We start from the raw sequence: 16,138 nt of genomic DNA on the forward strand, positions 1-16,138 counted from the left end.
ATTTCCGTATTCCTGATACTCCCCCAAATTACAGGTATTCTGTGCTGAATGTGGGGATTTTGCTACTATTTTTTTTCTGAGCCATATGCCTGCCTCTATTTCCCTATGCACTTGGTGCTGCTGTGAACTGAGTGGAAAAGAGAAGGCATGAAGTGTTTGAAACACATAGCTGTGTAGTTGGATACTAGACACATTCATAATGTTCTGTACCATTTGTTAATGGGGAGTTAATGTGACTGGGGAGCAGACACACTGGACATGTGAACACAGCATGGGTGCAGGTAGGAAACGGACAGGTGTGAACAGACTCTTAGGGCTGTTGCTGTGAACAGAAGATGGATGAGGGGAGAGTGTGAAAATGGACTCTGGAGAATCAGGGCATGACAAAGCCATTGCTTCCACCAATGTGGAATCTGTCTTAAGCTCACCTTTCCAATGCTACCCTAAAAACTTGCAGATGCTGTTTGCAGGTGACTAATAAATGCTGCCTTAGTTTGAAAAGTCTGCCGTACCTCACTGCAGAAACCTGCATTGCATTGTTTGCATTGCTGTCTACGATGGAAAAGCCTCTTTCAGAAGTGACCTCTTGTTTATGGAATCCTCACTGGCTTTGGGAAGTTTGCTTGAACTGCTATTCCAACTAGTAAACGCAAATATGTTATATTTGCTTCCTTCGATTTAGAAAATGGGTATAAAAAGTAATCCATGTTATTTCTACAGTGTACATTTTTAGTTCATTTTTCTTCCTAAAAAAGGAGAGGGATCTTTTTGCTCAGATTTATGAAAAACTTCTTCTATTTGTGAACACTGCACATTGGCTTTTAAATGACTTTTCTTTCCTTGTAGGGAACTTCACGTGAATTTAATTCAGTCACATTCCATAGGTAGTGGAAAATTCATTTCAAATTTGTTTCTCTTCCACAAGTTCCTACAAGTCTCTGCTAATTAAATGTGATTTGTAATAGCCTCCTAGCATCTTGAAAATATCTGCCTTTCCACTTACTAGCAATGATACAATAGGCAATGTATAGAGTAAATGTGTTGGTATCTTACACAAGGCAGGTGAGAATATTTTATTGGATCCAGCTTCTGTTGATGAAAGAGACAAACATTTGAGCTGCACAGAGTTCTTCAGGTCTGGAAGAATAATTAGTGTCCTGGCTATAAATACAAGGTGAAACAGATTGTTTAGCATAAGTGGTAAACATGTTGAAATACCATTTAAGTTAAGATGAAGTAAGTATGTCTTCATCTTTAAAGGTGAAGCTATCCACAATGCCTGTGCTGAAAAGGACATTATACTAGTATATTTTACTTGGTGCTCTTCAAGCTGACATTTTTCTATAGCATATTTTAATCCCTTCCTGCTTACCAAGTCTACAAAGAAAGGTCAGTATAGCAGTGGTTTATGGGTATTCCTAGTATGTCCTGATTAGTCACTCCTGGTGCAGGGGAGCCCTCTAGTGATTAATATGGACATGATCAAGGGAGGAAAGTCTCCCATCTGCTAGGAGGGTGATATCTTCATTCCCCTACACAATTTCTATGGACTTAGAGTGTATGCATGTGTGTGTGTAGAGAGGAGCTGGGAACAAGTACCAGCCACACATAGGCAATGATTGTCAAATTATAAGGTTTTGCTCCTTATTCAGGCAAAGTTCCACTGAAGTTTGGACTCCGTGTAAAAAGGGTTTCTTATACAATTCCAGAGCCAAGGGCACCCCTAGGTGGAATTGCCCAGTCCCCGAATGCTGTTTAGCTTTACAACTTACAGAGCTGGGGCTGTAAGCAAATTTGTTTCAAGAGGAAGCAGAGAAGCTCATTCCACCATTTTTATGTTAAAACTTAGAGTAGTTTTACGGGATGTGCCAGGGTCAGTTTGTGTAGTTATAAGTTTGTCTGCTGCGAGTTTGCAGTAAATTCCACTTTTAAAAAAGTGGTTGTAGAGTTCGTAAAAGCCAATGTTGAAAACCAAAATTATTTTGTAGGATGCAATGTTATATAGTCTCAAAACGGCTCCAGCATGAACTCCAGCAATGCAAGCTTCCTCTGGTGCCCTGCCAATCGACCTTACCCTGCTCTGGAGAGACTGCATTTTTAGAGGTGAATTATAGTTCAGTGTCCTTTCGCTCCTCCCAAGAGGGTCAGTTGGTGTCAATCCATAGTGGTGTGTGTTATGATGTGGATCTCTCTCCACTTTGTCCCGCGTGGGTTTTTCGTAAAGGCGTTGCCGTTTAGCAAGAACTTCTTTAAAAAACAAAGTTTTTAAAATGCACAAACAAAATCCCATTAAAAACATATTCTAGAATCCTTTGGCAATATCCTTTTGGAAATTCTTGATCTGTAAACTAGAACTAGTCTTGGATTTAGACTATATAGTCTAGACCTTCAAAGATACATAGGCACCTAAATACCTTTAAGCAGCTGGGCCTACATCCTTGGCAAAATCTCAAAATATAACTCCTGTGTCAGCTGTTTCCCCTCCCCTGTCTAGGAAAAGGTGTGCTGCCTGGGTTGGCTTTTGAATAGATAAAGATTGTTAAATACATTAACTTATTTGTGAAGGCAGGGATCTTTGGGGGGTGGATTTTTGCCTTTTTCTGATTGGGACATTGGAATCCAGTCAGGTGCTGCTCTTTAGGCTATAGTGTGGCAAACACAAGGCTGATTCACACCACAGCCTTCTTCAGTGGAGGGACAATCGTAGTTAGAGAAGTATGCCAAGGTACACAGTGCATGTCCGAGGGGAATGGCTGGCGGTGCCTTGCAAAACTGGCACTAACACAGTGAGATGGTTGGGAAAAGAAGCTGTGAGACGTTACATGAAAAACAAGCCTGATAATGGAGGCTTTGCCTCCGTGGAAGAAGTGAAATTCTGTGTTCAGAGGTGCAAAGGCCTTGGCTTGCTGGATCACGATGATACTTTGGAGGACACACTAGAGGACAATGAGTTTGTCGAAGTTGGTAAGCAAACCTGCAGTGAAAAAATGTCTGGTGACTGCATTTGCACAGGAGACCCCAAGTGTGTATTTTTTGATTATCTGAAACTTCATATTTCTGTGATATATCAAATCTAAGATTCAATGAAAAATACTAAGTAGCAAACTCAGTTTTGAGAAGAAGGCTTTTTAGCTCTTCTGCTGTCGTACACTCTGGTGGGATATGAAGTACTTGGCTGTAGGTTTTGGATTTTTGTACAGACGCTTTAGGATTTTTGTGTGTGGTAACTACATTTTTAGTGTATGTTTAAGGCATTTAAATACATTTGGCTGCAAATTAGAATTCTTGTTACTGATTTTTTTGGTAGCTAATGAGGAATTCTGTGATGTATCAACCAACTGTGGGCAATAAGTTTTCATTGTTTGTTTGTTTCACATTCTTCCTCCTAGTTATAGAAGGAGATGTAATGTCTTCAGATTTCATTCCATCTAAGTTAGAAGGAGTTTATTTGTATCCTTTATTGAGCTTTGTTTGGTTTACTTTTTGCAATTCTTAGATTTGCAAAAATTGAAAATATTTAGCACTTTCAGCACCTGTCCCGCCCCCCCCCCCCATCCCTCCCAAGGGTTTCCTTCACTAACTCTAATTAAACAGAAGCTATTTGTGTGGGGTTTGAATGTCCTTTATTTTCCTTTACGTGGCTTCAGATATAGCAAATATCAAGAACCGGAAAAGGTATGACTTAGTAACAATCTTATTAAGATGTGCTCCAATTTCACCTTGTAACATGGAAAACTATTGAAGTAGGGTGAAATCCTCTTATCACGGCAGGGTAGTGTTAAAAGAAAACTTATTTTCTTTATTTGCCCATGACACAGAACATTTCAAATGGAATTGCTGTTTGGGACATATACTATTTTTGTTTTCGGTAGTTCTCGATAAGTTCCTGCAAACATTATTACCAGCTGTAATGCTTTCTTTAATGTGCTTAGTCTCATAGAAGCTACAGCAGAAGCACTAAGCTCTGCATTGTTTGCAGGATCATCCATAATGACTGCTTAACTTGCTAACTCTGGTAAAATAACCTGCATTTTGCTAATGCTTCTGAGAACTCTTGCCTTATGAATGAGAACGGGGCCAAACTCTGTTGTAACAATGTTGATTATTAAGCTTTCACTGTATTTTTATTTAGTTATGATTGTTTAGAAACTGCTTACATATACACATCTCTCACTAAAATGCAGTTCTTTTGCATAGTATATTTATTTAGATGGGCACAGTTTAACGACAAAGGACTTGGTCAATCTAGGAAAGGGGCTCTACAAGATCAAGGTAAAGATTTTTTGAAGAATTTGACTCTAAACCCATTTTATTTTGTTAGTTTTTAAGTAATAACAGAGGAATTAATATTGACAATATTGTTTTTCTAGCTCACGCCGGAAGCTGAAGCTAAAGTCAGACAATCAAGAGAAGTGATTGAAAGAATTGTGAAAGAAGAGACTGGTATTTTTTTCTTCTCTAACTTAATTTTTTTTGTCAGTTTTAAATGACTTTAGTTAGATTCTCTTCTTTATCTGAAATATCTGTTTCTTTCAGTTGTTTATGGAATCACCACAGGCTTTGGGAAGTTTGCTCGAACTGTTATTCCAACTAGTAAACTCAAGTATGTTGTATCTGCTTCTTTCTTTAACTTAGAAAATGGGTATAGAAAGTAGATCCATGTTTTTTCTACAGTGTACATTTTTAGTCCATTTTTCTTTCTAAAAGGAGAGGGATTTTTTTTGCTCAGATTTGTGAAAAACTTTTACCATTTTTGAATGCTGCAAATTGTTTGGTTTTTAAATGACTTTTCTTTCTTTGTAGGGAACTTCAAGTGAATTTAGTCCGGTCACATTCCGCAGGTAGTGGGGAAATTGATTTCAAATTTTGTTTCTCTTCCACCACTGTTACAGTTAGGGTTTGTAACCTTGAGACTCTTGTCATTGCAGGTGTCGGGAAGCCTTTGATCCCGGAGAGAGCTCGCATGCTTTTAGCTCTCAGGATCAATGTCTTAGCAAAAGGGTACAGTGGAATTTCACTGGAAACTCTCCAGCAAGTTGTTGGAGCATTTAATGGTAAAAGGATATTTAGAAATGAATACAACTGTTTTATCCTTTGTGTTACAGTGGTGCCTAGAGACCACAGCAAAGATCACAGGCCTTTTGTACTAGATACTGCTCAAGTAGATAGAGATGGTTCCTGTCCCAAGGAGTCTAAATAGACAAGATGGGACAATGGCATATAGCAAGCCAAAGATTGGGAACTGAGGCATGGAGAGTTAGTTAACTTGCCAAGATAACCCAAAGAGTCTGTGGCAGAACCAGGAATTGAACCCAGATTTTCCAAATCCCAGTCTAGTGCTTTAACCACAAACCCAATCTTTTTAAGTGACTTTTTTTCATTAAGTGGTAATGGTTTTGTTAATTCTGAGCCAGAATTAGGAATGGAGGATCAGTGTGTAGTTTGGGAGCGGAGAGAGAGAGGCAGCACTTCAGGTTACCTTTTGCAGTTGTATAACTCTGTCCTTTTGGACATTGTACTATGGTAACACAGCATGAAAATAACCTTCATTGTGTGTGCTTAATGCACGATGAAAGCAGAATTAAGAATGCTTTCAGGGCTGATTACCTGAGGGGACCGGGAAGAGGGTAGAACCTTTCTTCTCTAGGTTGCCCATTCAAAAGCAGTCCAAGGCTAATAGTAAGTAAAAGCTGTTACTGTGTTAGAAAAATCATAGAATCATGGAATATTAGAGTTGGAAGGGACCTCAGGAGGTCATCTAGTCCAACCCCCTGCTCAAAGCAGGACTAACCTCGGCTAAATCATCCCAGCCAGGGCTTTGTAGCGCTGCAGCTTAAAAACCTCTAAAGATGGAGATTCCACCATCTCCCTAGGTAACCCATTCCAGTGCTTCACCATCCTCCTAGTGAAAACATCTTTCCTAAAATCTAGCCTAGACCTCCCCCACTGCAACTTGAGACCATTGCTCCTTGTTCTGTCATCTGCTACCATTGAGAACAGTGTTGGTTATTTGAAAAGCAGCCTATGTGAAATATTACTCTTTCTAGGTGTTTAAATCTCATCTATCACCATAGTGACTGCCTGTCTGCTAAGGGCTTGATTCTCTAACTGCTGTAGGGCTTTTTGGTAGGGGTGTAGTTCTGCAACAGTTACTCATTGATCTGGCTAACACTCATGTGAGTATCTTTGAGTTCAGTGGCGCTACTCCCTTGAAAAATAGTTGTCACATAGGTGTTTGTGGGACTAGGTCCATTGAATAATATTTACTAATGTGAGTAGTTCCATTGAAATAAGTAGGAGTGCTCATATGAATAATTCACTGTGAGTAAGACTTGCAGAACGGGGCCCTAACGGAGTAGCTGACGGGGGGGGGCTGGTTGCTAGTAGGCAGTTATTTATGTTAACAAAACCATCAAAACAGTTAATGCCATTTACATCATGGTTGGTAGCATCAGCAGGGAAGTTAAGGATGGGCTTGGAAACTAGCTACCTTTCATTCCTAGAAATGGTCCCTCCGAAGAGAGACAGTGAGGGGAAGTTTGCGGTGTCTGTGTCTGTGCTGTAATCATTCTGTGGATAAATAGGGACTTCGGTTTAGATGGGTTTTCTTTCAATCCATCATCTTTCCTGAGCAATAGATTCACTTAAAGAAAAACCAAAAAAAACCCCAACTGTTTATATAAGATTTTTGCATTGCTCTGGGGACACAGAGCTAATAAAGCAGCCGTGGTTATACACAGCAGGGTTAACTAAAGAAGGTGAGCCTTTGTGCTGCCTTCCATTATGTGACATAGGAAGCAAAGGAACATGAATTTTTATAGTCATAGTTTCCTATGTCCACAGTAAGAAAGGAAGAGAATCTACACTGCCTGTTGCCCTCCTAGGATGACCAGGCATCTTGATATTAGGACTTTGTCTTTTATATGCAACTGTACACACCCCACAAAAAGTGTCCCAATTTTTCACACTTGCTATCTGTCACGCTATACCTCCCCTCCATCTTTCCTCAGCCCCACAGATTCCTCTGGCCTCTTCCACACATTCAGGGCTTCATAGGGCTTGAGAGAGATCCCAGGAGCTAGGAAATTCTTAGCCATTTAATGCAGCTAAAAGTCACTTGGATCACTTTGACTTTACAGGAGATGGGGCATTCAGTCAGAGCACAACAAACAGCTGATTTTTCAGTTTGGTGGCCAAGCCAAAAAGTCTGCCAAGGAAGGTGGGAGAGGAGAAATTGGTTTGTTTCAAATCCAAACTTTTAAAATTGTCTCACCAAAATGAAAAACCAAAAAAAATGAGCGGGGATTAAACATTTCTAATGTTGAATTGAGACGCCATTTTGAAACGAAACGTCGAATTGAAATGACATTTGACATGTTTTGTTTTGTGTTGATGTTTCATTTTGAAAATGTCATTTTGATTTGATGTGTTCAAAAGGGCTTGCTTCAATTTTTTTTCCTCCATGAACTGATTTGACATTTCCAAAATTTTTGTTTTCAGGGGTTTTTTTCGGCTGAAACGCTGCCAAATTTTCCTTTAAATTTGTACATCATTTTGGTGCCCTAAAAATACATGTTTGGGTGAATTTATTGTTTGCCAAAAAAAAAAAAATTCAACCAACTCTACATCCAATGACAGCTTGTCTCACAAGGGAACCAGGCTGCCATGGAGCAGGGGGCCTGCAAAGCAGGAAAAACCAGTGAGATCTTCAGGGTGTGTCTGGCTTCCCCTTGGATTCTGAGGCTTTGCAGTAGTTACTCTTCCTTCCAAATAGGAGATTAGCTCCAGGTATCTCTGGCTTCAAAATGGTGGCTCTTTTCATTTTTAGTTTTCATCTCTTTATTTCACTAGAGCAGTGAGGCTGGTGTCAGTGGAGGCCCCCCTCCCCCCCCCCCCTTTTTTTTTCCCCCCCAGGTCTCATTTGGTTTGAAAAGCTCAAATATATTTTAAACATTGGAGTTGGAGCCCTAAGTGGAGCATAAGCCATCTACCAGCGGTAATATAACACTCCAGTGTTAGTGCCAGTGGTGATTTTATGTGCCCAATTTAAGACTCCTTAAAGGGGCCTGATTTTTTTCCCCAGGAAGTATTGAGAAAATCAAATCTCTTCTGTTTGTCTTGAGGTGGACACCCAAAAATGAGGTATTGAAAATCACTAATCCCCTTCTGAAAATTATGACCAATGTAATTGTAGTGGTTGTGGATCCAGTTGTTGAATGAAAAGGCCTGTGTATCTTTGCATTATAAATCCCTGTGCTGAAGGATTATGAAAACCCGCTGTAGCCAATAGTTTAGGGCTAAAATTTGACATACAAAGTTTGGTCTAGTAAGCAAGTGTTTTATCAGCTGTTTTTAAACTTGAAGCAATTTTTAAAAAAATGTCATGGTTGGATTTCAGGATGATTTTTAGCTGAAATTTATATCCCAGACTGACATGACTTCACTGAGAAATGTACTTTCTAGAACATACAATGCCATTGATTTTCTAAATGAAAACATCCAACCATTCCTAACATATATGCACATATGGAGTGAAAGAGCCAAAATTTCAGCTTTGGTGCACAAATAGCTACTAAATAAGTATTTTCTGAAGTGTGGGGCATGCCCTCCAGGACTAGTGGGGAGATGGAGGGCACAGATCTATATGTGAATATGGGAAAACCTTTTACAAAACATGGGAGGTTTGAAAGTGGGGTGTGTGGGGTTGCTTTCATTTTCCTGAATGGGGTTCAGCTTTCAAAGGTCTGGGAACGTGCTTTAAATATAATCCAAGAAATTTGAGTCTCCAAATATTCAGTAATATCAACAACTTCAGTAGCTTCGGGGCTAAATCTTGGGGATGAGCAAAGATGCTGTCTGCTGCATCCTCTTCCATAAGGTTGGTGCCCCTCAAATGCTGAAAACCCCAGTTTTACTTCGGCATTGCAAATGTAGGATGCCAAAGTGCTCTGTAGTTGGACCTACATTTCCAATCACCTGCTCAAAGCCAGCCTGCAGTCCAGGGGGTTCCAATTTTTTAAAGGGTCCTGTTAGGAGTGAGAACCTCTTCAGGTTTTCTTGGTCCTGCCTCAGTGCAGGACTTGATTACTTCTTGAGTTCCCTTCCGCCCTACGTTTCTATGATTCTATTCTATGCTATGATGAGCTGAGTGGGAGCCATTCTTGTGACTCCACCAATGCTTGTCAGATATAGTGACACAGCTGAGGTTCTCTCATTCCTATTGGAGCTTGAATTTCAGCCTTAACTTTAAGTTCTTCTTCGATGCTTGCTCATGTCCATTGCACTATAAGTGTGCACACCTCCGTGCAAGGTTACCCAGAACTTTTTTCCCCTTAGCAGATCCCGTAGGGCCGGCTCCAGCACCCCCTGGAGTCCCGCACACATGCCATGGTATATGAGGCACTGCTGGCCCTATGCCCCCTCAATTCCTTCTTTCCACCCGCGACAGTTGCTAGAAGTAGCCTTGCTCTTAGCAAGTACTATTCCCCTTGTTTGGACTTGTTTGATATTCTAAGTTAGTTCTATTTAGTTAGGTAGTTAAGTGTTGCTAAGAGTAGTTAGAGATAAGTCAAGTCCCTGCAGGGACTTCGAGCGGCCGGGCCATGCCCCGGTCACCAGGCTTCAAGCCATGTGCCTCCTGTGGGAAGGCCTTCCCACTCAGCGACCCCCACGACTGCTGCCTTAAGTGCATGGGGGAAGCCCACAGAAAAGAGAAGTGCAAGATCTACAGGGTTTTCAAACCGAGGACTTGGAAGGAAGACCAAGAAATCTGGTTAAAAGCCCTGTTGATGGAGGCAGCACATCCGCGTGGTGTCCGAGCCAACCCACTGCGCCTCGGTACCGAGCGTGACTTCGGTACAAAATGCACCGTCGGCACCGCCCTCGACTCGGCACCGCGCAACATCGCCAGCACCAAGGAGAAAGAAGCAGTGCGTGGAGCACGGACACTCTCTGCGCCGTTGGTACGGGCAGGGTCGAGTATGGAGATGCATGGACCCGGCCCGTCGACACTTCTCTGGTGCCTGCATCTCCGGTCAGGGAGCCTCCCCCGACTCCTGGGAGTGGGAGAGTGCCCCTGCCGACGCCATCGACACCAGAGGCTTTTCAGGTTGTAAGAACCTTGTTGGCCTTGCCTACGCCACCTCCGGTCCCCACCTCCACCAAGGGAGAAGGGACCAGTGTCACAGGGGAAACCCGCATTGGTTTCCCCGGAATAGCAGTGGAGATCTCCGGTATGGGGAGGAAGATCTCCCACCGGACGATTTCCAAGGGTAGAGCAGAGCCGCTCCCCTAGTAGTCCCTCCAGGTAAGCGTCGTCAAGCTGACCTGCCCCGGAACAGGACATGGAGTCTCTCTCTCAGTACCGACATCAATCCCCAGCACTGGAGGCAGCGAATGCCAGGAGGCACTTGGACAGCTCCCGTTCCAGATCCCCAGCACTGAGGAGTTCGCCCGCACCGAGGCGGCACAGAACCCCAGCACCGGAGGAAGACCCGGCACCGCGCAGTCGGCGACGCGGAACCCGGTCACCAGAGTCCGGCTCGGTACCGAGGAGTTCTGGACAGCACCAACATTGGCCACTGAAGGTGTCTGCAGAGCCGGGAGGCAAGCGGCAGCGGAAATCATCAGTACCGAGACGATGCTCTGGTACCTCTAGCTCTTAGGAGCACACCTCCGTTCGTCGGCACCACTCGCGGCAATGGAGGCAGTCCTCATCATCCTCCAGGTTGAAGGCGATGAGAGCGCGGTCCCCGGCACAGAAGGGTGCCTGGGACCAAGGACAAACACAGCACTGCCGGTCCAGGGCCTCTAACTATGTCGATGACTCAGGTTCTTCCAGGGGGGACAGTCGTCGGGCGAGCCAACACCCCCACAAAGCATCAGGGCCTGTGGCTCAGTCAGCCCCAGGTTAGCCCCAGGGACAATGGCCGCAAAAATGGCCTTACTGGGCCCCATGGGGTATCCAGGTGGGGCCAGGGCCCCAATCCATTAAGTCGTTGGGGGTGCAGTCCGTGCCTCTGGCACAGGAGAAGGCCCATCAGCACCACTCCTCGGATGAGGAATCAGACCCTCTGGAGGGAACCTCAGCGGGTACAACCCTTCACCAGGAGGGGACGCACCCGCAGGCTGCACATCTGCAGTCCTCCTCCTCCTCACCTGACGAGGCAGTCTCCCGGGATCACTCTGCGCCATTGGAGGATTTCAGGGTGCACCAGGAGTTGCTCAGGAGGATGGCCTCCAACCTGGGACTGGAAATGGAGGAGCTAAAAGAGGCCACAGATAGCCTCTTTAATATGCTGGCGGCAGCTGCCACAGCGCGAGTGGCCCTCCCAGTCCACAAAGGGGTCCTTAAGATTGTAGAGACCTTGTGGCAAACCCCTTCCTCAGTCATCCGTACGTCAAAGGTGGCCGAGAAGAAATATTATGTCCTGGCCACGGGGTTTGAGTATTTATTCACACACCCTGCCCCAGGAACCCTGGTAGTAGATGTGGCTAACCAGTGAGACAGGCAAGGTCAGCCAGGGTCCACTCCCAAGAACAAGGACAATAAGAAGCTGGACTTGTTTGAGAAAAAGGTTTATTCCACAGCAAGCCTGCAGTTCAGGATTGCCAACCATCAGGCCCTCCTGGACAGATATAATTTCAACCTGTGGGACTCCCTCAGGCGGTTCGCTGAGGACCTGCCTCAGGACCAGGCCGCAGACTTTAGCACCATCGTGGAGGAAGGAACCGCGGTAGCTAGGGGAGTGCTCCAGATGTCCTGTGATGCTGCTGACTCAGCTGGCATGGCCATTGCCTCCCCCATCTGTATGAGAAAGTGCTCGTGGTTGCAATCCTCGGGCCTGTCCCAGGAGGTGCAACAGTCTATTCAGGACCTCCCTTTTGATGGGTCGGCCCTATTCTTGGGCCAGACCGATGCAAAGTTGCCCAGTCTGAAGGACTCCAGGGCCACGCTTCGCTCCCTGGGCCTTTACATGCCCCAGTCTTCCAGGAGTCAGTCATGGCCCCAGGTGCAGCAGCAACCAAGGCATCCGCCCAGGCCTTTACAACTATAGGAATAGGGATAGGAATAGGAGGTTTAGAAGAAGAAATCTGCCCCCTAGCTCATCCTCAGCTCCCCAGCAAGGGCCCCCCAGGAGGTCGGGCAACCAAAGGAGACTGATATGCTGCCCTCGATCTCAAGGACGCATACTTCCATGTGTCTATCCTCCCCAGCCACAGGCGTTTTCTCCGTTTCATGGTGGCTGGCTCCCACTACCAGTTTACAGCCCTGCCCTTTGGCCTATCTTCGGCTCCATGGTGTTTACCAAGTGCATGGTGGTAGTGGCTGCACACCTGAGACGAAAGAGTGTGCAAATTTTTCCTTACCTAGAAGATTGGCTGATCAGGGGCAGGTCCAGGTCCCAAGTGCAGGATAGCGTGACCCTCACTTGCTCCATGTGCAGCAGGCTGGGACTACTCATAAATGAACAGAAGTCCACACTTAACCCCAGGGCAACGAATAGAGTTCATTGGGGCTCCCCTGGATGCTTTCCAGGCCAGAGCCTTCCTGCCTCAGTCATGTTTCGAGGCGATGGTCTCTATCATCTCTCAGCTGCACTGACGCCCCACGACAACAGCCAGTTACTGCCTACAGCTGTTAGGCCACATGGTGGCCTGCACGTACGTAGTGAGACTAGCTTGCCTGAGGCTCAGACTGCTTCAGGCGTGGTTGGCCTCGGTATATGTGCCGAGCAAACACCCATTGGACCGGTTAGTCACAGTTCTCCCACTGATCTTAGCCTCCCTTAACTGGTGGCAGACTCCCAGGGCAGTGATGAAGGGCGTTCCGTTCAGGGAACTGGTCCCATCGGTCACCCTAATCTCCGATGTCTCGGATGTGGGATGGGGAGCCCACATCAGCGCCAACCTAGGCACTTGGGGGCTCTGGTCGGGGGAGGAGAGGCGCCTGCACATCAACGTGAAGGAGCTGAGGGCCATTCGCCTAGCGTGGAAGGTGTTCCTCCAATTCCTGACAGGCAGTGTGATGCAGGTGCTGACGGACAACACCGCAGCCATGTTTTACATAAACAGGCAGGGGGGAGCACACTCCTCAGCCCTCTACGAGGAAGCTATCCATCTGTGGGACTTTGCCATGAGGCACGATTTCCACCTGATGGCCTCTCACCTCCCAAGAGTGAGGAACAACAAGGCGGATCGTCTCAGCAGGTCGTTTCTACCCCGCCATGAGTGGTCATTGCACCCAGAGGTGGTGGCTATGATCTTCCAGAAGTGGGGCGTTCCCCAACTGGACCTATTTGCATCGACCAGGAACACGAAGTGTCCGAAGTTCTGCTCGCGAGACTGGATCGATTTCCAACGCATTCCTCATGGACTGGAAGGGGGATCCTCATGTATGCGTTTCTGCCCATTCCACTCCTACCCAAGGTCCTGCTGAAAATAAAGAGGGACAGGGCGAACGTTATACTAATCACTCCGGCCTGGCCCAGACAGCAATGGTTCAGCATGCTGCTGGACCTTTCGATCACCCCACCCCTGGAGTTTCTGAAGCAGCATGACCTTCTATCCCAGGACCACGATTGCCTGTTGCACCCGGACCTGGACTCCCTGCACTTCATGGCCTGGAGGCTCTGTGGCTGATGGAGGGAGAGAGAGCCTGCTCGGTGCAGGTCCAGCAAGTCCTGCTCGGCAGCAGGAAACCTTCCACACAGGTCATGTATCTGGCTAAGTAGAGGCGGTTTACCTGTTGGGCAGAGTCCCAGGGTATTCCACCCAGCCTGTCACCTATACAGGTGATCCTGGAGTACCTGCTCCAGCTAAAGCTCCAGGGTCTGGCACTGGCCTCGCTGAAGATTCACCTGGCGGCCATTTCAGCCTTCCATCAGTCGCTAGAGGGGAGATCCCTGTTCTCCCATCCCATGTCGGTCAGATTTCTCAAGGAAGTGGAGAGGCTTTATCTGCAGGTCCGTGACCCGGTGCATCCCTGGAATCTCAGCCTGGTCCTCTCGAGACTCCTGGGGTCCCCCTTTAAACTCATGGCTTCATGCCCCCAGCTCATGCTTTCATGGAAGGTAGCCTTCCTGGTGGCCATTACCTCAGCTAGGAGGGTCTCTGAGATTAGGGCCTTGACCTCAGAGCCCCCTTATATAGTATTCTATGAGGACAAGGTTCAGCTGAGGCCACATCCAGCCTTCCTTCTCAAGGTGGTTTCCCAATTTCATTGTAATCAAGACATTTTTCTCCCCATGCTTTTTCCCAAACCGCATGGTTTGGAGGAGGAGAGGAGATGGCATTCGCTGGACATGAGATGAGCCCTGGCCTTCTACATCAAGCACACAAAGCCATTCCGGAAATCAACGCAGCTCTTTGTCACAGCGGCCAACCAGATGAAAGGCTCACCTGTCTTCACCCAGCGCATCTCCTCGTGGATTACATCTTGCATCAAGTTCTGCTATGAGCAGGCAAGGGTGCTGCTTCCGGGAACCATCACAGCGCACTCAATCAGAGCTCAAGCCCCATCTACAGCCTTACTTGAGAGAGTGCGCCTGCAGGACATCTGCAAGGCCGTCACCTGCTTGTCAGTGCATACCTTCACGTCCCACTATGCCATCGTCCAGCAGACGAGAGAGGACACGGGATTCGGCAGAGCTGTGCTGAGAGCAACTCACCGGTAACTCCAACTATCTCCAAAGGTATTGCCTGTTAGTCACCTATAGTGGAATGGACATGAGCAAGCACTCAAAGAAAACAGTTACTTACCAGTAACTGCTGTTCTTCGAGATGTGTTGCTCATGTCCATTCCACAATCCACTCCCCCGTCCCTGCTGTTGGAGTTGGCAGAAAGAAGGGACTGAGGGGGCATAGGTTCTGGCAGTACCTCATATACCGCAGCATGTGCGCAGGGCTCCAGGGGACGCCGGAGCCAGCCCTACGGGATCTGCTAAGGGGGAAAAAAGTTCTGGGTAACTGTGCATGGAGGCATGCACACACCTATAGTGGAATGGACATGAGCAACACATCTCGAAGAACATCAGTTACTGGCAAGTAACCTTGTTTTTCTTGTCTTTTATGGGATTAAGCTATGCTAACAATTTAAGCCTGTAACAGGTTTATTTTGTGTTTTCATTTGTCAGCAAAAAAAGGTTTATTTTTAAACTACAGCTAATTTAGGAAAAATGAATAAATTCCACTTTGCATGGGGGGGCGTGATGCTTTTCAATTTCACTAGTTGGTATTCCAGTATGTCACTGCAAGACCACCAGGGCAGATTCACGTGCTTGTCTCTCTGTTTCAAGGAAAGAATGGATGGAGGCTCTAACCAAAGTCTGCTTTCTGCTTTCTTCCTAGCATCCTGCCTGCCCTATGTCCCTGAGCAAGGGACAGTTGGAGCCAGTGGAGACCTTGCCCCGCTTTCTCATCTTGCTTTGGGGTTCATAGGAGAAGGAAAGATGTGGTCCCCAAAGAGTGGCTGGGCTGATGCTAAATATGTAAGATCAGTGTGTCTGACTACTAGACTTCTTCATCTGTCGTCTTCAATTGATTTGGCTAAGCTATGTGTCTCATGAGGGCAAAGGGAAAATTTTTCATCACAACTGCACGATGGATTTATAACATTTTATACCCTTTGGATTTTGTGTGCTACTTTCTTATACGTAAGAACAACCATACTGGGTCAGACCAATGGTCCATCTAGCCAAGTAGCCTATCTTCCAACAGTGGCCAAAGCCAGGTGTTTCAGACGGAATGAATAGAACAGGTAATCATCCAGTGATCCATCCTGTCGGCCATTCCCAGTGTTTGGCAAACTGCAAGTCCTGCCTATCCTGGCTAATAGACATTGATGGACTTACCTAGTTCTTTTTTTAAGCCCATTATAGTCTTGGCCTTTACAACATCTTCTGGCAAGGAATTCCACAGGTTGACTGTGCGTTGTGTGAAGAAATACTTCCTTTTTGATCATTTTAAACCTGTTGCCTATAAATTTCATTTGGTGACCACTAATTCTTGTGTTATGAGAAGGAGTAAATAACACTTCCTTATTTACTTTCTCCACAGCAGTCATGATTTTATAGACCTCTGTCATATCCCCCCTTAGTTGTCTCTTTTGTGAGCTGAAAAGTCCCAGGCTTATTAATCT

At 45.9% G+C, this 16,138-nt stretch overlaps 1 protein-coding gene across 2 annotated transcripts in view; it reads left to right on the forward strand.

Moving 5' to 3' along the window:
* Nucleotides 1–2,687: 2,687 nt before the first annotated feature.
* HAL (histidine ammonia-lyase) overlaps nt 2,688–16,138 on the forward strand; it is a 29,526-nt gene continuing 16,075 nt past the window's right edge. The window contains exons 1-9 of one of the 2 annotated variants that reach the window (XM_067559775.1): nt 2,688–2,964; nt 3,390–3,450; nt 3,648–3,675; nt 4,198–4,272; nt 4,371–4,443; nt 4,537–4,603; nt 4,804–4,841; nt 4,929–5,054; nt 15,349–15,488. In XM_067559775.1, the coding sequence (XP_067415876.1) occupies nt 2,718–2,964; nt 3,390–3,450; nt 3,648–3,675; nt 4,198–4,272; nt 4,371–4,443; nt 4,537–4,603; nt 4,804–4,841; nt 4,929–5,054; nt 15,349–15,488 (855 nt within the window). In that variant the 5' untranslated portion in view covers nt 2,688–2,717. The remainder of the gene's footprint in view (nt 2,965–3,389; nt 3,451–3,647; nt 3,676–4,197; nt 4,273–4,370; nt 4,444–4,536; nt 4,604–4,803; nt 4,842–4,928; nt 5,055–15,348; nt 15,489–16,138) is intronic. The other variant, XM_067559776.1, reaches the window with a different exon arrangement.

This window comes from Emydura macquarii, unplaced genomic scaffold, assembly GCF_026122565.2.
Source record: "Emydura macquarii macquarii isolate MOO-44397 ecotype Brisbane River unplaced genomic scaffold, CSIRO-AGI_Emac_v2 contig_2205, whole genome shotgun sequence".
Lineage (NCBI taxonomy): Eukaryota > Metazoa > Chordata > Testudines > Chelidae > Emydura > Emydura macquarii.